Raw genomic sequence first — 23,564 nt, 5'->3', positions numbered from 1 at the left:
TGTTTATTTATTTATTTCAACGGTTACAATTTTTTATTTGTAGTGTAAAAATTCTACAGACATCTTTTCCAGCAAACCAGACAATTTCTGCATTGTGGATGCAATCCACCTAAGAGCACTTTATATTGAAATACTTGATCATTAAAAATTATTTACTCCTTTCTAAATCTTAATATGAGTTCAGTGGAATTCATCTTACCTCCTGAAACAAATTCTGCATCATCATAGTTTTCCTCATTTTCTTGAGGTCTACAAAAAGGAAGAAATGCACATGTTACAACAACAACAAAGATGTAGCTGAAATTTGCAAAATGCTATTTTGTGTGAAAGCCTGGCCTAAGGCCTATGACCCATGATTTTGAGGTCAAGATTTTTCAAAACTATGTTCCAAACTTGATATTTTTTCCCCTGGATCTGATCATATATACTTTATATTATTATTATTATTATTATTATTATTATTATTATTATTAAACTTTATTTATTTAGCGCTATAGATTTATATATTTTATATTTTCAAAAACTGTACTGACCAGCAGAAAGTCAAAAGGGATCTTTTCCACATCATTGCATTTTCATGCTGGGAAATATGCCCCCCCCCCTCCGTCATCACTGTTGTCATTAAAAACAGTCCAGTGACACACACACCTCTCTCTATAAGAGATATTGACATAGCCGTATACTTAATTTCTTTCTTCTATCCAGTGTATTATGCATCTATAAATAGTTGCACAGCAGTAATAACTGAAACTTGCTAAGGGTGCCAGTAAAGAAGATCAAGTCTCCACAGGCAAAGCCAAGAGTTCACCAGTTGTACAACTAACTATATCTGCTTTGCTGCCCAACTTGCTCCTTTCAAGGTCTAAATACACTTTGGAGATCCCTGCTTGTTGGGATAGTGGCTCATTAGTCTAAATAGGTGTGTTGTTGTTTTTAGGTTGAAAATTTGGCCCAACGTGTGCTCAAATGATCAAGAAGATATTGGGGCAGGGGGAGTGAAATCTCTTAATTCCTTGTTTTAGCCAAAATATATGTCCTAACCAAAGTAGCAATTGATTCTTAAAGTGTACTCTACAGCTCCAAGACTGGCCAAGTTATTTTGGCACCAGCAACATAACATGGTGCTTATGTGGTCACTGCCCCCCCCCCCCCAATTGACCCCTTCCAGACCACATCATGCAGAATCCTTAGTAATGTTTTTTGTAGTAATATTACTCATAAATCATAATTCCTATATATCACTGATTGTAATGGGAACAGTTGTGACATAAACACCTAGCAAAATTAAAATGATACCTTTAAATTACAATACAACAGCTTAAGTTTATTTACATACTTTAGGAGAGCGGATTTCAGTAAACTTAGAGAAGTATTGAGGGTGATCCCGTGGTCAGAAATACTAAAAGAGAAGGGAGTTCAGAATGAATGGCAGTTTTTCAAAAGGGAGAAACATGAAGGTACAATTTCAAACAGTTCCAGTGAGAAAGAAAAAATGGGAGGTGTCTCAAGAAACCAAAATGGATGAATAAGGAACTTTCAACTGAGCTAAGTTTGAAACGGAACATGTATAAGAAATGGAAAAAGGGGGAAATCACGAAAAAGGAATTCAAAGAAATAGCAGGCATGTGTAAGGGTAAAGTCAGAAAAGCTAAAGCGCAGAATGAACTCAGGCTTGCTAGAGAGGTTAAGAACAATAAAAAGGGCTTTTTTGGATATGTCCACAGCAAAAGGGAGAAGGAAATGGTAGGGCCACTACGTGGAGAAGATGTCAAAATTGTAACAGGGGACAGAGAAAAGGCAGAATTACTCAATACCTTCTTTGCCTCAGTCTTCTCAGAAAAGGAAAAGGGAGCTCAACCTGAGGATAATGGAGCAAAGGACAGAATAGGGGAATTTCAGAGATAGTAGAGGAGCACCTTGTTAATCTAGATATATTTAAGTCTCCAGGACCAGATGAACTCCATCCAAGGGTATTAAAAGAACTGGCAAACGTAATATCGGAGCCATTGGCAATCATATTTGAAAACTCCTGGAAAACAGGAGAAATCCCAGCAGACTGGAGGAGGGCAAACGTAGTCCCCATCTTCAAAAAGGGAAAAAAAGAGGATCCCAACAATTATCGTCCAGTTAGTCTGACATCAATCCCAGGAAAGATTCTGGAGCAGATCATTAAACAGAGAGTCTGTGAACATCTAGAGGGCAATGCCATAATCACAAAAAGTCAACATGGGTTTCAGAGAAAGAAGTCATGCCAGACAAATCTGATCTCTTTCTTTGATAAAATTACCAGCTTGGTAGATGAAGGGAATGCTGTGGATATAGTATATCTTGATTTCAGTAAGGCCTTTGACAAGGTTTCCCATGACATTCTTGCAAACAAGCTTGTAAAATGCGGGCTAGACAAGGTAACTGTTACATAGATTTGTAATTGGTTGACTGGCCGAACCCAAAGGGCTTCTTTTCATCCTGGAGAGAAGTGACCAGTGGGGTCCCACAGGGCTCTGTCCTGGGCCCTGTGCTATTCAACATCTTTATTAATGACTTGGATGACAGAATTGGGGGCATACTTATCAAATTTGCAGATGACACCAAATTAGGAGGAATAGCTAATACCCCAGAGGACAGGATCAAAATTCAAAATGACCTGAATAGGCTAGAAAACTGTGCCAAAGCTAACAAAATGAAATTCAACACGGAGAAATGTAAGGTACTGCACTTAGGGTGGAAAAATGAAATGCACAGATATACGATGGGGGACACCTGGCTGAACGAGACTAGATGTGAAAGGGATCTAGGAGTCCAAGTAGACCACCAGTTGAACATGAGTGAACAGTGTGATGCGGCAGTTAAAAAGGCCAATGCTATTTTAGGCTGCATCAATAAAAGTATAGTGTCTATATCAAGAGAAGTAATAGTGCCACTCTATTCTGCTTTGGTCAGGCCCCACCTGGAATATTGTGTTCAATTCTGGGCACCACAATTCAAAAAGGACATTGAGAAACTGGAGCATGTCCAAAGGAGGGTGACTAAAATAGTGAAGGGTCTGGAAACCATGTCCTATGAAGAATGACTTAGGGAGCTGGGGATGTTTAACCTGGAGAAAAGAAGGTTAAGATACCATAGCCCTGTTTAAATATTTGAAGGGGTGTCATATTGAGGAGGGAGCAAGCTTGTTTTCTGCTGCTCCAGAGAACAGGACCAGGAACAATGGATCCAAGCTGCAGGAAAAGAGATTCCACCTCAATATTAGGAAGAACTTCCTGACAGTAAGGGCTGTTCAACAGTGGAACAGACTCTTTCCTTGGAGTGTATTGGAGTCTCCTTCCTTAGAGGTCTTTAAGCAGAGGCTGGATAGCCCTCTGTCGGGGATGCTTTGGGTGAGAGTTCCTGCATGGCAGGGGGTTGGACTAGATGGCCCTTGTGATCTCTTCCAGCTCTACGATTCTATGATTCTATGTACAGTTGGCCCTCTGATTTTGTGGGGGCTCTGTTCCGGACCCCCTCCTGCAAAAACAGAGGCTCACGCATATTCAAGCCCTATAGGCTTGAATGGGGCACACACCATTGAAAATAGTGAAGGTTGCCCTTTCGCTAAAGGGGCAACTGTACATTGTTTCATTTGGTTTAAGTGAACATTTGGTAACATATGATGTTTTAAAAGAAAATTTTAAAAGAATTAAAAATATTTTTATATATTTTAAAAAAAATTTAATCTGGTGCCTCTACTTTCCCTTCCCACTGAGCCTCAGCCCACTCATATCATCTTTCAGTTTTTTAAGGGACATAGGTAAATGCCACAACTAGTTTCTGCCAAAAGGAAGATGTCTGGAGAGCAATCGTGTCACACACACCCCTTACAGTGTCACCTAGTGTGATTCACACCAATTGTAGCCCCCTTGTTGTGCCCCTACCAAGGGCTGGTGAAGGAGGGACACTTGGAGGTTAACTGCTGGCTAGAGAGAGCTATTGTACCTTTAATAGTTGTGTAGAAGAGGGAATTTCAGTTTTGTTTGTCACAGAACAAGGTAACAAGCAATCCCTGTTGATATTCCCTATTCTGTGCAACCACTAAAGGTACAAGAGCCCTCTCCAGTTTCACCCTGGCAACCCTAAAATGTCACTGGCCACAGTGGCCTAAAATCAGATTACATCACTGCATCTAATGTATCCAGGAAAGAGTGGAAATTCCATTGTCCAGTCATTCAAACTAGAATCATAGAATCATAGAATCATAGAGTTGGAAGAGACCACAAGGGCCATCCAGTGGATGTTAGTTTTTCTGAGCAGAGAACTGCCTCACTATCTAGCTTTTGTTGCACGTAACAGGATGATTTGTTTAACTGATAATATCTGCAGCAGCAATATCACACAGCTCAAATGCCTACACACATGTGTCAGGGCAGAAACATTTGGGTTGGAGGGGAACTTTTTCTTCTTCAAATCTACTGGAGAGAAACATGCATCTAAGCAGTATGTGATATGAGGACCCCAAGGGGTCTGGGCCAAATCAGTCCCACCGTATCTCTTTCTTGTTCACATATGCATCCTTATCTAGTCACACACATTGATATTCCTCACTCTTCCTGCTTTTCTCTCACTCTCTCTGTTCCCTACCTTCTCTTTCACCACTTCTCTGACTTTCTCCTTTCCTCTCTCTTCCCTTTTCTCTCTTTCATTCTTTCTTTCTTCTTTCTGTTTAGTATAAGAAAGCACTGCTCTCTGGTTAACTAAAGAACAGAACTGGTTTGGAATAGAAGTGGACCTGTCCTATATCATCGAGCATTTATATATTAAAGAGAAAGTAAAATCCATATGGTGTCTTGGGCATCACAGAAAGTAAAATCCATACTTGGGCATCACTTTAATTGCTATGGCTATGCATGGTATGGAGTCCTGAGATCTGTAGTTTGTTGTGGAACCAGAGCTCTCTGACAGAAAAGGCTAAATATCTCACAAAACTACAAATCTGTGAGTGTGAGGTTGCCACAGTCTGATCCAGCCAGGAAAGGGGAGGCTGCAGGTTGTCCCTTTGGGGTGATCTGTATAGTGCTTAAGACTAATGGGTCAGGAGTGTTTGTGGTTTTTACCTGGGAGGCCGGCGCTAAAAACCACAAGAAGCAAAAAGATGGAAGAAAGGCCACAACGTTATTAGCAAAATCCAACAAAAAACAGTAGGGTTGGCTCTAAGTATAAGGTCAGGATCTGAAGCATTGAATAATCCCCCGGTTATTCGATAAGCAGCTTGTCTGGTGACCGCCAGACATTGGGGTGACCTAGGGGCTAAGGAACGCCAACTAGCAGCCCAAACACCAGGCGCTCTCTAATTCTCTAGGCCCCTAGTCACCGGGAGGCATATCCACATATTAGCCTCCGCAATGGCCACAATGCATGCCCTGCTCGCCCCCGGGTCCCTATTGACTTCCAAACCAGTGCTCCATAGCCCTGGTATCCAACCAACCAGATCCTGGCCTATGCTGCCGCCCCAAGTTGTGACAAAGAAACCCACCATCATAAGCGGAGGGCGGGTGGGAGAGCTGAGCATTAAATGGCTGCGGAGCCTGGCCGCATGGCCAATATATAAGCCATGGCTCCGCCCCTCACCTGATGGAGAGACTCCTCCTCCAAGGCAGCTCCACCAATGAGCTGCCTTGGAGGACCAGAGTCTCACCATCGAGACTGCCTCCACCCATACCAGAGCAGCACGGGCGGAAGGGGAGGTCCCTTCTGTCCAGCGCCACCAATCAGGGTAGAGGGCAGCCCCAACCCGGAAGTTGGGGCCCGGGAGCCGCGCCAGCTCTCAGCAGCAAAGCGGCCGGTCCAGCGAGGTGGGCAGCCGCGTTATAATCTTCTTCCTCAAATATATGACACAATTCTTATTAAAACCCATCTTCGGTGTTAAATTCCCACCCATCCCTACTTCCATACCAGGAAGCCAGATTCTTCCTTCCAATGTCTTCTTAATACTCACTGGTGGGATATTCTTCTGTGACTTTTGTTGTTGTTGTGAGCCTTTAAGTCATTTCTGATTTATGGCAACCCTAAAATGAACCTATCATGAGTTTTTCTTGCCAAGATTTGTTCTGAGGAGGTTTGCCATTGCCATTCCCTGAGGCTGAGAATATTTGACTTGCCCAAGGTCACCCAGTAAGTTTCATGTCTTATCTGGGAATCAGAACCTGGTCTCCAGAGGGATGTACCTGTGAATAGCTGCTCCAAGAGTATTCTGGCCAGTGTAGACCCGCCCCTAGATAGTTGATGAAGCAGCAGAGACACAGGTCACCTTGATGTAATCGTACCCACTATGGGGAGACATGTTTCATTTCTATTCAAATTATAGCCATTATTTCTAACACCAGCAACTATGCATGCAAATTTGGTGCAAATCTATGGCTTTTTAGACTTATTTTCTGGTAATGGAGTTCCTCTTTTTTGGTACTACATAAGGGGCCATTCAAATGTGAATAATGCAAGGGAAATTTTTAGCATCTCCTATTTATGTTAAAATAAGATCCCTTCCTTTGTTTTATACACATGAACACAGCAGGCACATGATTAAAAACATGTGGCTTCTGCATCATTTCTATTTGGGCATTTATACAACTTCCAGGGTTCAGGAACAGCACACTCGTTGTTATATAGAAGTGAAAGAAAATACTAAGACCAATGCCCAAGAAAGGATGTTTCAAAATGATTGTATGGGGGAAAATATTTCAAGCAGTATAAACAAAGAAATCCCCCCAATTCACCAGTAAAAATGAGAACAGATTTAATGTATATTGACATAGTGTAACACCTTGGCTTGATGTTTCTTGGAGGAAGGACTGGTGGAGCTTGTGCTGACGGATGGGAACCTGGAGGTGGAGGAGGTGCTGGTGCCGGTGCCGGTGCTGGTGGCTGAGGGGCAGCAGTTTGTGTGGCAGAGCTGGATGGTGGAGGTGGAGGAGGTAATCCAGAGGAAGGGAATTTGTTAGAGCCTAGAAAAAAAGGGGGGGGGGATGGAGTGATGGAAGACAAACATATTTAAGTAGAAGTTATAATAAAGATGTTCAGTTGTTCGTACATTACACAGTACAAGCATTCACCCTGTATGTACACTCGTCCCTCCACATTCGCTGGGGTTAGGAGCCCATGAATATGGAAAAACTGGAAATAACAAATAAACTATGTTTTTATCTGAGAGAACATCTGTCTAGGAATCTCTAAGTCCTCCAGTGCAACTCTGTGGTCAACATCTGACAGGTGTTAATCATAGAATTGTGCTGGAGGAGCTACAAATGCCTAGTGGAATGTTCACTCTAGGAATCTCTAGTTCTTTCAGTGTGACCTTTGGTTAACGTTGTCCATAGAGTTGCACTGGAGGACCTAGATATTCCTAGAGAGAACATATTAATAAAATCCATGAATAATCAAAGCTGCAAAAGTCAAAGCTACACATGGGAAGGGATGGTAAACACAAGTTCAGATGAGTACTTAGGTTCATTCCTCATTTGTACTCAGCTAAATCCAAGGTACAATGTTCCTAAATAGAATGAACAATAGTTGCATGCTATAGCTCCAAATGTACTGAATTGGCAGGGACAGTCCCAGTTAATCTTGTCATCCCACTTTTTCAGCTGCTTTTAAATGTCATTATTTCTCTTTCCTCCTCCCACCTTCCCCTTTTGTTCCTGGCTTACTTTAGTTGCTATAAACTGAGTTCACAGTGCAAAGTTTGCATTTTGTGGGGAGAGAGGAGAAGAATGGGGAATTTTGCCCTTCCCAATAGGCTCAGACAAAAGGAAACTGCTGCAGCATCTCATAGCTTGTATGTCCTTTGTCATTAATAACTCATTTTGACCACACACTGATGTTGCTTGGCCAGTTTTCTGTCCCAGTTTTCATCTATGAAATGCTGAACAATATGGTATGCTTGTGTGAGCTGATTGCCTAGGGGTTCCAAGGAGTTGATTCAGAAGATGCCAGAACTCAGGAGAAAAAACAGGTTATTTTTTTTTCTTTTTGTTTTTACTGTTAATTTGAAAACTATGTTTAAGTGCATTTTCCGAAAAGGTGTAGTCAATGGCTCAAAAGATTAATAAAGGAATTCATGGCCCAAACAGATTAATAACAACATATTAAATAATATTTCCTATAGCTTCTATAGAGCACAACGCCTTTTCTCCCAGAACTGCTTATAGCAAATTCTAAAGAGGATGAGTGTGGGCAAAAGGAATTCTGAGAGAAGAGTTCCGGGAGAGCATATGAATCAAAAACACCAACTAGAACAATGGTCCCCAAACTTTTTTTGGCTACCTTCCCCATCCTCTTGTTCAACACCTCTAGTGCCTCCCCAACACACATTTCTTGATATTAGGTCTACTGTTCTATTACAAATTCAAAACAATCAGTCTCGGTTAGTGCTCCCTTTGCACCCAGTCAACTGAGCAACTGATGGAGCAATGACTAAGGACTTTATCGCACACTGTTTTTAAAATGTTCTGAGGACAGAAGGAGGACACTCATGTGTGCGTGCGTCCTGCAGAAAACGGAGTTTATCGCACACAATTCAGTCCTCCAACAGTCCCCGTTCCGTCCCCTGGCGTGCACCCATTCATGTCCAGTCCTGACGGGTGCCATTTTTGGCTGACGGAAGGTAGTCTGTCTTCCTTCGGTCCCCAGAACGTTTAAAATTGTGTGTGCAATAAGGTTCTAAGAAGCCTCTTACTCATGCTAGCTTTGCAGCAAGGGCCAGTGTGAGGAAGAGTCCTCTTGGTCGCTGCTCAGGTAGCTCCTCAGTTGCAGATCCCAAGGTAACCAGGTGCAAAGGGAGAAGCTTCTCCCTGGCAAGGAAGGATTGTCATGCCAGTGCGTGTGTAGGGGGTTTACAGAGGACATATGTTCTGGATTGGAGACTGGTGTGGACAGGAAAAAGGAGATACTTTAACTACAGGAGCTTCTCCAAGGTGAAGCCTCTTTCCAAGAATCAACCCTGGATACTCCTTTCCTGTCTTCTCCAGAGATATGTCTTCCCCACACAGTTTCAAGTGTTCCACAGACACATTGTTTCTTCTGCTACCTCTTCTTTCAACCTGTCTGATGAAAGAAGGCAGTAGGCAGCTGTGCAGCTCAAATCTACCAGCCAAATCTCAGCAAAGCTCACAAAGCTTAAGCAGCATCCCAAAACTGGATTTGTAATTGGTTGACCAGCTGAACCCAAATGATGCTCAGCAATAGCTCCCCTTCATCTTGGAGAGAAGTGACCAGTGGGGTGCCACAGGGTTCTGTCCTAGGCCCAGTGCTATTCAACATCTTTATCAATGAGTTGGATGAAGGAATAAAAGGTAGCATATAAGCAAATCAATTAAGAACTTTGTCTTCCTTAAGAATTATCTCTCTGGATTTAAGGTTCCAGCTATCTTGTTCAAAATACTTAGGATCATCATAGCATAACCATCTCCAATTTTTAACCCACTTTTTCCTTTAAAAATGCTTCCTGTGGTGAGGTAGCTAATATTATCTCAGGGGAAAAGTCCCTGTTTATACTTGCACCAAGCCCATAAGAAAGCCTTTTAATACAATTTATTTTTTAAAAAAATCAGCATATACCTTTTCTTTATTGTATCAGAAAGAGCCATGTCAATCAAATCTCAAGTTCCAAGAGTCTCACATTTTAAAACATTATCAATTCCTTCAACCACAAAAAACAACAGGCTTCATAATTCAATTTAACATTAGAATATCTTGAATACAAAAAAATCAATATGTAGGATGTTTTCAGATTTCCAGTTCTGCAAAACTATACATATATCTTTCAGCATAGCAGTCTGGGAAACCATTCTGCCTGCTTAGTCTCCAAAACCTCAGAAGTCATATGTACTGCCTAAACAAATGTGTTTTCCACAAGCGAGTTTATTGCACAGCCATTTTTGCCTGATCCAGGCATGGAGCAGGATTGGGCCAGAATAGGGCAAAGTGGGTGTTATTGTACACAAAATTGCTGCTGTACTGCCAGCTGACCACCACCTGTCCCCAAGATGGCTGATTTTGAAGAACTGAAAGCATCCATGCTACCAAAATTGGCAAGATAAGCATGACTCGGGGACGAGTAATGTTCGGCTGGCAGCTCAGCAGCAGTTTTGTGTGTGATAACACCCACTTTCTCCCGTTGCAGCCCAATCCTGTTCTGTGCCTAGATCAGGCAAAAAAATGTGTGTTTGAAAAACTCAGAGAAATAATGTAACAAACTGATATTAATTGGCCTCATACCTTCTGTCTAGAAAAGGGCTATAACCTGACATGACCATAAAAACTAGATTGGCTTCAAAATCCACTTATCTCCAGCACTGATCACTGAGGGCTCCAATCTACCTCCTTCCTGCATAATGCTCTCTTGTTGTTCAAGTGACAGAATCCACTTTCTATTTATCTGCCTTCTTCAGGTGGCTGCTTATAGTTACCTTCACTTTGTCTTGCATATTACTTAATATATGGCAGACTATATTTTGTTGCTTGCACATTATTTCTTACAAGGTGCTTTGTAGTCTTTCATTACTAATAAAGAATACACTGCTACTCTCTCTTTCTCTCTCTCTCTCTGTGTGTGTGTGTGTGTGTGTGAGAGAGAGAGAATTGCTTGTCCTACCACCCACCTACCCAAAATACAGCCTTGTTAAAAGAAAAGCCATTTGGGTGGAGGAAATGATATCATTCATACCAAAGTTAAATAATGCATAAGAGAAGCATGACCATAACTCTTAATGCTTTCATTTTTTCTTCTTTCTTTAATGGCACTATAGAAGGGAGGCTCTGGATCTGAACAGAGCATCAAAATGGGGTTAACCCTGCTCTGTTATGCTGCTCCCTTTTTTTATGGGAGGTGGGTATAGCAATAACATGAAAAGCTTTTATACCCTCCAACATTTTACTGGTGAAAATTGTGACATGTGAGGCCAAACAACCTCCAAGTGTGGTCAAGGTGGCAACAGTGATTAATGAGGAAGAACAGACAAGCTAGGAGAGGCTGCAGCTGTCTGCTTTTGCATGAGCATACTGGCAAGGGCAAGATTCTACCCCTCTTCGCCCCTCAGCTTAATGGATTGTAAATTACTTTTCCACTTTGTACTCATTTTGCAGCAATTGAAGTATGTTGAGGACAAATGGAGGTGGGGGATGGGAAGAGGAAAGGACGAGGGGCAGGGGGAAGAAGAGAGGAAGAGAAACTAGAAGGCTGTATAGACCAGCGTTATACACCGGTGTCAGGGCAGAGTCGGGACAAGGCGTCCACATAACGCATGCCCCAACACTGCCCCGACACTTCCATCATGCCATACGTCTAACCTCATGACGGACGGCATCACAGTGCTCCTTTGGCATTGTGTCCAGATGATGCAATGCCAAAAGGAGCGCCAGAAAGTGCCACTGCCACAGCAAAGGCACCTTTTCCCTGGCACGAAAAGGAGCGGCATTTTATAGTTCCTTTTAGCATCGGGGAAAGGCTGGATCAGGGCCGTGGCATGTAGTTGCCACAGCCCCAATCTGACACTGAAAGCGGTGGCAGCAGGCTGCTCCAAAGAAGCAGTCTGTTTAGCCCCTAGGACATTTTAATAGCAGCTGAAAAAGTTGGAGGACAGAGGATTAATGTCCTGCCAAACTGGAATAGTTGGTGAGCTATACATAGAATCATAGAATCATAGAGTTGGAAGAGACTCAAGGGCCATCCAGTCCAACCCTCTGCCATGCAGGAAATCTAAATCAAAGCATCCCTGACAGATGGCCATCCAACCTCTGTTTAAAGACCTCTAAGGAAGGAGATTCCACTACATTCTGAGGGAGTTTGTTTCACTTTCAAACAGCTCTTACTGTCAGGAAGTATACAGTTAATAATCTATTAGAAAATGGACAAAAGGTACTGAATTAAATATCAACAAGGACAAGCAAAAGACAGAAATGATCTTCCAATCATTTCTTAAAGCAGGACCAAGATAAAACTATCCATAAACTGAAAAGTGAGGAGGCCTATGCATGTATGGTACAATAAGGAAATGCAAGACCATATTCCAGCCAGTGTTTTGAGATGTCCATCTGAGACCTTATTCAGAGCTCCCCAGAATAGTGAGTGGATGGGAACTATTTTTGGGGGCTTCTAGTTTTGGACATGTCCTCTAACCTTAGAGAGATCTATCTGGTGCCTAGCTTGTTTTCAGCATCAGGTGAAGACTTTTTTTGTTCTTGCAGGGCTTTGAAACCATTTAAAACCATTTTAAAACATGTTTAAAACTGCTCTGCTGTTCCTTCTATTTTTAATAAGCAATTTTATGACTGCCTTCAATTTATGTTTGAAAGGGATATTGCTTGGTTTTATTGGCCTAAAAATCCCATGTTGCACTGGCAGTGCAGCCCTGGTGCAATAAAATTGACCTTGATGGTCAAAGTGGACCTCAGATGCTCCCCAAAAGATGGTTTTTCCATCTTTCCCACAAACCTTCAGAACAGGTCTTTAAGGGACAGGTTCGCAGATGTTGGCAATAGCGGCGTCACTAGGGTAGGTGTCATCCAGTGTGATAACACATGGTGTAACTCCCCCCCCTCCGGTTGACCTCCTCCCACTTCACACCATACAGAATCCTTAATAATGCTTTTTTGAACTAAAGTTTCTCGTAAATCATAATTCCTATATATCACTTAATGTAATGCTAACAGTCATGACATAAACAACTGGCAAAAATTAAAATTATACCTTCAAATTACAATATCATACACACAACCTAAACATATTTGCATATACATAGTGAAGATTTGGTTAAAATGTGATGCTTTTAAAGAAAATTCAGAAATAATATATTTTTTAAAAAAATCAAAATTTATTTATTTAATTTAAAAAATAAAATTTTGAAATTTGAAATTTTAATTGTTAAAAATTCTGTGACTTTGCCAAGGTTGTCCGGTGGGTTTCTGTGACTGAGCAGGGAACCAAACCTTGCTTGTATGGAGTCTTAAAATCCAACTCTCAAACCAGTACAATGCCTAGTTTCATTTATTATTATTGTGTTTTTACTGCCAGCAATTGGGTGAGAGGATTATGGGATTTATTTATTTAGCTTCCTGTGATAAAATAAAATGACATTGCTGGCTGAGGAGGGTGCCTCATTTCCCTCCCTGCCTCAGGCAGCAAAATATCTTAGGCAATCCCAAAGTGTTCCATGCACTTCAAACTAGTACAAGAAAGGAAGAGAAGGGAAGGAAGGAAACAGGGAAGGAAGGAAAGAAAATGCAAGACGTCAAAGAGAAAACCTCCCATATGATATGGGCTTATGCTGTCCCCAGTTGATATGAAGGAACTTTTGTTGTTCATAAAATAATGAATAAATAGAGAAAAGAAAAAAGCACTCACTTTCTCCATTATTTTTCTGAAACTTTTCCAGGTCAACTGTTGGAGGCCTGCTGGGTTTCTGTGGAGGGGGGCCTATCTTGAATAGTGGAGGCAACACATTTCGTTTGGGCAAATTCTTGTCTTTCTCTTCCTTTTCTGTGTTATTGGCCCAGGGTCCTGTTGTCGCCACTTTGACAGAACTGACAAATTTAGCAGAGGTTGCACCAGACATCGACCCTGAGTCCTCTTGATTGAATCTGGAAATGTTCTTAGTGACACTCAATTGCCCTTCTTCATTCTGCTGTGCCAAAGGTTTCTGGTGGACTGGAGATAAATTGCTCAGAGTACTGACAACATGTTTCAAAGGTGGGAAAGGGCCAGTTGTGGAATCCGTTCCACTATTGCTCTTTTCTTCAGCTTCTTTTTGCGTCCGAAAGGAGCTCACTTTTGGTTTGATACCTACTGAGCCTGAAGGTGCCCGAATCAAATTCACATTTTTGTTGGACTCTTCTCCATTTTTCAAACCAGGATGTAGGCCTGGTTTTTCCCTAAGAGGAGGCTTTGGAAAAAGAGGTTTGAGTTCATTTTCCTGTGAAGCAGAGATTTTTTCCTTGACCTTTGGAAACAGAGGCTTCACTTCACTTTCTTGGGATTCAAGTTTCAAGCCTGGCCTCAGTCCTGGAGGTTTAGTATCATTTTTCAGAGGCATAGAGGATCCAGGTAACCTATTTTCAGATGGCTTTGGGAAAAGTGGTTTGGGTTCCTGTTGTAGTCTTTCTGTAGGTTTTGGACCCAAAGGCTTAGGGAATCCAGGTCTTTCATTAGCTTCTTTGCTGACTGCTTGGGCCAAGGCAGCAACTTTGCTGGTGACAGGACTATTCTTCAACGGGGGTGGCTTTGCATCCTTGTCTGACGTGTTGTGAAGAGAAGGTTTTGTGCCCAAAGACGGTTTAAGAGGAGCAGGTTTGTTAAAGCTGCTGGGTTTGACAGGTATGCCAGCATTTTCTAGTTGAGTAAATTTTTCAAATGCCGTTCTCGTGACCAAAGAAGGTTGCCCGCCAATTTTGACCTGTCGGTTGTGGACCTCCTCAGTTGGGTTGTTATTAAACTTCGCCATGATGGATTTCACGTTTGTCTTGGCATCCTGCAGTGCAAAAAGAAGATGAAAAAGAAAGCAGAGTGAGAAGTCTTTTACATCAACGTTCGTGTCTTCTGTACTGTTTGAAGGCTTTCCTGGTTTGAGGCTTGTGACACTCCTGATTGGTTAGAGATACCTCAGCATTTAGCTTCCTGTATGGCTAAAGACGTTCAACTTTTTGCTTCATAGCTGTTGTGGTTAAAGCATATTTCAAAGCATCTAATGCAGATGAGAGCAGCTTTGCTGACTGGATCTGTCCCAGCTTTTGTCTGCTGTAATTTCTTTCTCTTCCTGTTCTGTTTGCGGAATATGGAACTGATATTTAAACTCAACATTACCAAAAATCTATAGGCCTGAACTCAGCAATCCTATATCCCTGGAATACAAATACTATTGGTGTGTGTGGGAACTCTGAATTTTAAAACAAACAAACAGTTTCTTCTTGAACAAATGTCTACCTCTGAGGCCCAGGATTTTGGGTGTGTGCATACACAACTGCAGAGACCAGGGTTCAATGGCCTCTTGGCCATGAAACCCACTTGGTGACCTTGGACAAGTCACATGCTCAGGGGAAGGCAATGGCAAACCTCCTCTGAACAAACTTTGCCAAGAAAAACCCATGATGGGGTCGCCAAAAGTTGGAAACAACTTGAAGGCACACAACATCATCATTATCAACAACAAATATGGGCAAAATTACTCATCCTGACATTCCTTCCTTTAGTTTGGAAGACATGGAGAGTCAAAAGAGCTCTCTTTCATACTTTCTTGTCAAATATTTCATGCAAAATTAGTATCACAGTGCTGTTGGGCCAGTGCCTGGATCTTTGTCTTGACTTGTAGTCTCAAGGTATCCAAATTTTAATAGTTGCTGTGAGCCAAAGCTCATGACATTAATAGTATAGGTACAGAGACCAAATGCTATTTTTATCCTTTTGTGAGAAAAATAAGCAGAACAGTAGCTCTGGGAAAAACTGGTAGCTCTCTCTAAAAAGATTATTCTAAACATTGTTCTCCTGTAGTTATTCAGAACTGACAAGTCCTGTGGAATGAATTACTGCCATGTCCAGAACCAAGTCTGTGCTACAAAGGAGATGATAGCTCTTAGTCTGGGAGAAGTAGGCTACAACAGCTGCTGTGGGCCCCTCCGGGGAGTGAGTAAGTAAGTAAGTAAGTAAGTAAATAAATAAATAAATAAATAAATAAATAAATAAAAAACACCATCTGTGACTGGTATCTTGTGAGGTATATTTATTTGGGACCAAGTAAAATTTTCTACCCACTTCAGCAATGTCTTTCCATGGTGGTGGGATTTCATGCCCCTGTTTCCTCAGAGGTTATTTTGACAGTAGCATTAACTATTGATAAGGTCTCTGACATCAGACAGGCATCTACTGAAGCTCTGGACTAAATATGCCAAGCAACAACTGGGAACAGTAAGGAGATAAGTGCCACATGCTCTGAGATGGTCAACTGTTAAATCCTTTTAAAATAGCCCAAATTGATCCGGCCTGTATGGGAAAAGGCCTTCTTCAGGAGTTCTGAGCAAAAATCTTTGGACTGTAGGCAATGATCCTGCATTTTGGAGTGTGTTCTCAACTCTAGTGGTTCCTACTGAAGGCCCCTGAAGACTTTTTCCCATATAGACCAAAATACATTGATTTATTTTAAAGTGATTAATTAAGTAATATGCACCATTCTCACATCAAAATTCACTTAACTGACACCCAGCCCCCCACTTCTTAGTTAAAAATTATATATCCTATACTACAGGGTGAATGAATGAAGCATGCAGGGCATCACTGAAAGGGCGTTTGTAGCTGTTTTTTTAATGTTCAACCCCATACTGAATCTAGCTCTACATACAGAATGATTGTACAGTGGACCCTTGTTATACATTGGGGTTTGGTTTCAAGATCCCCTGTGGATAACAAAATCCGTTTATGCTCAAGTCACGTCAACTATAATGACATAGCAAAATGGTGTCCCTTATAAAAATGGTAAACCAAGGTTTGATATTTGAAATTTATACTTTTTTTGAACATTTTCAAACCGTGGATGCTTGAATCCGTGTATTAAAACATTCATGTATAAGAAGGGTCGACTGTAGTTGTGATCAAGCTCTATATTACCTTTTGTACATAATGCACTGTTATGGTAGTGCTTTATTTTTTTAAGCATGGAGAACCTGATACAGCTAAATGTCTTAACATGAGGATGGTGGTGTTAAAACTTTACCCTGTAGTATCACGCTGATCTGGATTTCTTCCGTTTGCTGTTTATGGGGAAACAGTAGTTCACTGTAAAATTGTGTCTTATGCAAATTTGCAGATACACAGCAATGGTTGCCCTTATCTGGCCAGGAACCATAAAGCAAAGTTTTAACGTCTCAATCCTTCCCCACTTCTGGGGCCCTGATATGCCACTGAGATACCTGCTTTTCCTTCAGAGGAACACCCACACATTTCTTAGCTAAGGGGTATGAAGGGCGACTGGTATGAGTTTGCGGAAGGCACAATGAAGATTAAAGAGAAATCTGATGCAGGCTAGTGGATCTGCCGTTTTGGAGGAGTGTTACCAAATGTTACCAAAATATAGGCTATTGTACTTTGAACATATCACAAGATGACATGACACATTGTAAAAGGCCATTATGCTTGGCAAAGATGAGGGCTGTAGGAAAAGAGAGAAACCACGGGTGAATTGAGATTCAAACAAGCCACACTGTTGAGTTTGCAAGACTCACCAGGGCTGTTAATAACAGGGTTTCTTGGAGTTCTCTCATTCATAGGGTCAGAAATGAAGGCATAACTCCAAGCCAACTAGATGGCACAAAACAACCACAAAATCAATAATGAACAGTGACAGCTGTTGGCTTCTATGTAAGTGGGGTAGTGAATCTGTTCTGGGTTTTGGTCCAAACTTTAATAGATCTGTCTAAGGGGTTGAATCACATTCCTCCAAAATGGTTCAGCACCTTGGATAGGTCCTCTTAAGTTTAGAATCATAGAATCATAGAGTTGGAAGAGACCGCAAGGGCCATCCAGTCCAAGCCCCTGCCATGCAGGAAATCTAAATCAAAGCATCCCCGACAGATGGCCATCCAGCCTCTACTTAAAGACCTCTAAGGAAGGAGACTCCACTACACTCCGAGGGAGTTTGTTCCACTGTCGAACAGCCCTTGCTATCAGGAAGGTCCTCCTAATGTTGAGGTGGAATCTCTTTTCCTGGAGCTTGCATCCATTGTTCCTGGTCCTGTTCTCTGGAGCAGCAGAAAACAAGTTAGCTCCCTCCTCAATATGACATCCCTTCAAATATTTAAACAGGGCTATCATATCACCTCTTAACCTTCTCTTCTCCAGGCTAAACATCCCCAGCTATTTAAGGCGTTCCTCATAGGGCATGGTTTCTAGATCCTTCACCATTTTAGTGGCCTTCCTTTGGACACGCCCCAGTTTCTCAACATCCTTTTTAAATTGTGGTGCCCAGAACTGGATACAATATTCCAGGTGGGGCCTGACCAGAGTAGAATAGAGTGGGACTATTACTTCATTTGATCTACACACTATACTTCTATTGATGCAGCCTAAAATCCCATTGGCCTTGTTAGCTGCCGCATCGCACTGTTGACTCATGTTCAACTTGTGGTCTACTTGGACTCCTAGATCCCTTTCACACGTAGGCTCATTCAGCCAGGTGTCCCCCATCCAATATCTGTTCATTTCATTTTTCTACCCTAAGTGCAGTACCTTACATATTTCCATGTTGAAATTCATTTTGTTAGCTTTGGCCCAGCTAGGTCATTCTGAAGTTTTATCCTGTCCTCAGGGGTATTAGCTATTCCTCCAAATTTGATGTCATCTGAAAATTTGATAAGTATACCCCCAATTCTGTCATCCATGTCATTGATAAAGATATTGAATAGCACTGGCCCTAGGACAGAACCCTGTGGAACCTCACTGGTCACTTCTCTCCAGGATGAAAAGGAGCCATTGTTGAGCACCCTTTGGGTTCGGCCAGTAACAGTTTCCATTGTCTAGCTCACATTTTACAAGCTTATTTGCAAGAATGTCATAGGGAACCCTTACTGAAATCAAGATATACTATATCCACAGCATTCCTTTCATCTACCAAACTGGTATTTTTTAAAAAAAGATTATATTTGTCTGGCATGACTTGTTTATCTGAAACCCCTGTTGACTTTTTGTGATTAGAGCATTGCTTTCTAGATATTCACAGACCCTCTGTTTAATGATCTGCTCTAGAATCTTTCCTGGTATAGATGTCAGACTAACTGGATGATAATTGTTGGGATCCTCTTTTTTCCCCTTTTTGAAGATGGGGACGTTTGCCCTCCTCCAGTCTGCTGGGACTTCTCCTGTTCTCCAGGACTTCTCAATGATTATTGCCAATGGCTCCGATATTACATTTGCCAGTTCTTTTAATTCCCTTGGATGTAGCTCACCTGGTCCTGGAGATTTATATAAAACACTGAAGGGATTCACAGCCCTAGTGACATGAAAGCCACCAGCTGTCACTACTTGGGGGCAGTGGGGAGACATGTATCAATCTGTAGCTACACTGATATTTATTATTGTAATCTCTTTCTTTGCCTCAAATCCAGATACAAAAGAAATGCACCCTTGGCATAAAAGAAGAAGAGGAAGAGGACGAAGAAGAAGATCAGGAGGAGGAGGAAGGGTTCCCTATACTTCAGTTTTTTTTTAAGGACACACAGACAAGGAAGGTTCTCTTCTTATAATAAGTGTCACATATTGGGTAAGGAACCATATCCTGTCTGATCTTGAAAGCTAAGCAAGCTCAGCCCTGGTTAGTAGTTGGATGAGAGACCACTAATGAATATGAAGTGCTGTAGGCTATATTTCAGGGAAGGGAACTGGCAACTTGCCTCTGAGTATTCCTTCCCTAAGAAACCCTATGGAATTCATGAGGTTGTCATAGGTCGACAGCCAACTCAAAGGCATATACACACACATTGGGTAAGAACTGTGAGAGAACAGAATAAAGAACTACAATGTCATTTCAGAGTGTTTGATCTGTCTTCAAGAATAAACATCACAGCCATGTGATTTCTGAAAGATGAAAAGACTGCAGTTCTCTATTTACTTTATATATTTAAAACTAGGTCATGCAATTTATTTTTAAGGGATTTTGTGAGGGTAGGGAAGGGGAAGCCAAGAGAGTTTAGTTCCAGCATTTCAGGACAGTGCATGGCTTATCCTCATAGGAAGGGTAATCCATCTAATCAGGAAGGTGCATATTCTTGCCTTTGCAATAGTGCAACCACAAAGTAGACATAATTTTTCTGCAATAAAGACAAATTACACATTTCCTCCTTGTTTCTCTTCCACTCAAATCCTATCCAAGGGTGAGAAAGTCACCTGGTTTTGAACTGAAAATAGTCATAGGCTATGGGTGGGCATGTTGAAGCAGCTTCTCTCCCTCCACTTCAACTTAAATACTGCTTATTTTCATTTTAGTTTCACATTTTTAAAAAAAATAAGGGGGAAAATGCAGGTATCCAGGCAATGAACAGATTGGACCTAATACTTCACCAAGACCTTTTACTCATTTCAGTTCAATTTTGTCTTTTTATGTTTCTAGCACATATGTATTCCTCCTTTCAGTAATACAATGTGAGTTTTTTTTGGGGGGAGGGGTTGAGAAAAAAAAATCTTAGGATAAGTAAGGGGCTGTGTAGACCAGCCATTAAGGCCGGCCTGGGGGTGGAGTTGGGTGTCCACATGATGCAGCACTCCACACAGCATGCAGCATCATGGCACTTCTCTGGCACTGCATCTACATCAAAGGAGCCTGGAAAGGCTGCATGCCAGCATTTATCTTGCTGATAAATTCCTGTGATGGGTTCACATTGTTGTTAACTGCCCTCAAGTTGATCTCAACTCTTGGCAACCCTGCTGCTGAGACATCTCCAAGAGCCCCATATCCACTGCTCTACCTATCTCCTGCAAACTCATGTCTGTGACCTTAACAAAGTCTATCAATCTAGCATGTGGACTTCCTCTCTTTCTACTTCCTTCCACCTTTCTAGCATTATTATTTTTCCAACAATTCATGCCTTCTCATGGCATGTCCAAAATAAAACAGCCTAAGTTTTGTCATCTTGGCATCTAGGAGGATATCTGGCCCGATCTGCTCTAGGACCCATTTGTTTGTCTTTTTGCCTGTCCGCAGAATTCTCAGCAGTCTTCTCTAGCACCACATTTTGAATGAATTGATCCCCTCCCCATCTTCTTTCTTAACTATCTAGCTGTCACAACTATACATGGAAATAGGAAATACAAAGGCTTACATGGTTCTAACTTTAGTGCTGAGTTGTATATCCTTGCATTGGCAATCATTTCTAGTTCTTTCTTAGCTGCCCTTCCCATTCTTAATATTCTTCTACTATCCAGGCTGCAATCCCTGTTCCTATCAATGTTTGATCCCAGGTATGAGAATGTTTTATTGTTTCTATTTCCTCATTGTCTAGTTCAAATTTGCGTAGGTTCTCTGTGGTCATTATTTTTATTTTGCTTCATATGCTATATGATATATTGTGTTATTATTTGCCTTATGGGTGTTTAGTAAAATTGCTGTCTAACAACAGGGGAAAGCTGAGGCTGGCTATCACTGTACAAAGTACCAAGATGGTTGGAATGCCATTTGTGTGTAGGGGGATTTTTTCTTCTGAGAGTATTTTCTTTTAGAGTGTTTTGCGGGTTTTTTGGGCTATGTGGCCATGTTCTAGAAGAGCTTATTCCTGACGTTTCACCAGCATCTGTGACTCACATCTTCAGAGAATGCTGGTATGGAAGAGAGTTAAGTATATATGTGTGTGTGTGTGTGTGTGTATTATTTACACACACACACACACACACACACACACACACACACACACACATATACTGTGTGACCCTGGGTAGGGAGGAATGTTTTCCATGGCCTGGTACATACCTCTTGGTAAGTCCGGGCTGGCAGCGGCCTAATTTTCTTTGGAGGAAAGCCACAGCCACCAAACTGCACGGCTTCACTCCAGAGGAAAAAGAACCTGGAAAATCCAAGTTCTTTCTCTGCTGCTGTAGTTACATTGCGAGTGCGCCAATGGCGCATCTGTGACATAACTGGTGCGGCGCAACGTGTGGAAGCTATGCCTCTGTTATGTCACAATGCCACCAGCACGTATTAGGCTTAGGGACCATGCAGTTGCCTCGCAGTACCTAACCCTAAAATTGGCGCAGGTATGCCACTTGTTGGCAATATGTACCATACCCATGTTAATCTGTGTATTGTTCTGTTGTTGATGGTCAGGCCTCAGGGTGGGAGTATATGCAAAGAAGATTAGTGTCTGTTTAATTAGTGATCATTGCCTGCTGGGAAAGCCCCTGACCCTGGGTGGTTTCTTATTTGCATTTGCTGAGTCCTGATATTGCTGTTTTTCAGGACTGGTAGCCAAATTTTGTTCAATTTAAGGGTTTTTTCTTTCCTGTTGAAGTTGTCCAGGTGTTTGTGGATTTCAATGGCTTCCCTGTGCATTCTGACTTGATAGTTATTGGCATGGTCCAGAAATTCAGTGTTTCTGAACTAAAGCCTTGCTGTGTAGCCTAAAGAGGATTGATTTACTGAATTGGGGGAAAGTCCATACAGTTCATGACACTGTCACTTGATATTTCAGCCAGAATTATTTAGAACAGAATGATATGGGAACTATGTGGGCCTCCCAATGTTATTCAATTGCACCTGTCAGCATTCCTTACTATTGGCTCTTCTGGCTAACAGTGCTGGGACTTACAGTCCAAGAACATCAGCAAGACTACTTGATTTCCATTCCTGGTGTAAGGAATTAGAGTGTTCAGTTAGGAATACACACACACACACACACACATACTCATCCACTCAACCACAACATTTAGTGAGTCCCCTCACTTTGGGCCCCTCAGTGTCTCTCAGTCTAACTTCCCTTGCAATGTAGATGTTATAACAAAATAGGGAATAGGGCAAGACAGTGCACAGCACCCTCAGTTACCTGGAGGACAGGTGGACTATGACAGTAATAAACATACCTGCTGTTTGCATACACTTTAATCTCTTTCTATTCCCATTAAGTCTATCCCTTCTGCAACTAAGTACTGACCTCATCCCTGATGTTGCCCTGCTAGTACTTTGCATGTTTCATCATGCTTTTTACAGCTAAACCAAGACACTATTGTCTTGTTACTCATGAACACCTCTGCTGGGTTTTGCCTATGGCATTTATATTAGGCAAATGATGGCCAGAAAAGAGAAAGAAGGAATGTATGTAGTATGAAAAATATAAAAGTGTTCTTCATATAATTCAAGCAGATGAAAGCATGCCCTTATCAGCACAAAGCAGTAGAAGCTACAAAGCTATAGTACTGCAGAAAAGTAAGCCCCCATGTTCATTTTCAAGCATGGACTGACTTTGCTATGTTCTCTGTGAAATACCTTGCTGTTTTGCCCAGAGCCAGCATTATTTGGCTTTGCCAAGTTGCCCGCTTACTGATCTGGGTGATGGTTTTCTTTATTTATGTGGTAATGTTTACATATTACTGAAATATAAAAAATTCAAAACTGTAAGTCTGTGTTGAATATCAGTATACAATACATTGTTGTTTTGTTAACTGCCCTTGAGTCATCCTCTATTCATGCTGAACCTATGGATAAGACATCTCCAAGACCCCTGTCCTCCATTACTCTGCTTAGGTCCTGTAGATTCAGGCCTGTGACCTCCCTCATTGAGTCTAGCTATCTGGTGTACAATCTTAGGGCTCATTCCCACTTACATTTAAACTGGTTTGTAGTTCACTCCGGGTTGGTGAATAGATTCCAGTCAATGCATTGTTCCTGCTATGGAAGCAGGTCTTTTCTTTATTGGCTGCTTTTTTGGCACGACTGTCATTCCCACTAGTTTGTGCTGCTTCAAAATGCCGGTCAATCATCTATGTGTCATCGGTGATGCAACCGGCAACACATTCAAGAAAACACAGGAGAGAGTTATGGGTGCCGTGGCCAGAATTCTCCCCTGAGATGCATGGA

General features: G+C 41.7%; 1 protein-coding gene across 3 annotated transcripts in view; it reads right to left on the bottom strand.

Annotated features, from left to right (window-relative positions):
* Positions 1 to 23,564, bottom strand: part of FYB1 (FYN binding protein 1) — a 96,093-nt gene that overhangs the window by 53,562 nt on the left and 18,967 nt on the right. For 2 of the 3 annotated variants that reach the window (XM_089496279.1, XM_089496294.1), the window contains exons 2-4: positions 13,370 to 14,492; positions 6,794 to 6,974; positions 200 to 249 (exon numbers count right to left, since the gene is read on the bottom strand). In XM_089496279.1, the coding sequence (XP_089352405.1) occupies positions 200 to 249; positions 6,794 to 6,974; positions 13,370 to 14,492 (1,354 nt within the window). Of the gene's footprint in view, positions 1 to 199; positions 250 to 6,793; positions 6,975 to 13,369; positions 14,528 to 23,564 lie in introns of those variants that run through there. The other variant, XM_089496287.1, reaches the window with a different exon arrangement.

The sequence above is a fragment of the Sceloporus occidentalis genome, unplaced genomic scaffold, assembly GCF_023333645.1.
Source record: "Sceloporus occidentalis isolate IW3139 unplaced genomic scaffold, rSceOcc1.0.p SCAF_1, whole genome shotgun sequence".
NCBI classification, from domain to species: domain Eukaryota; kingdom Metazoa; phylum Chordata; class Lepidosauria; order Squamata; family Phrynosomatidae; genus Sceloporus; species Sceloporus occidentalis.
Note: the sequence above shows the minus strand (reverse complement) of the source record. Positions and strands in the feature narration are given on the sequence as shown.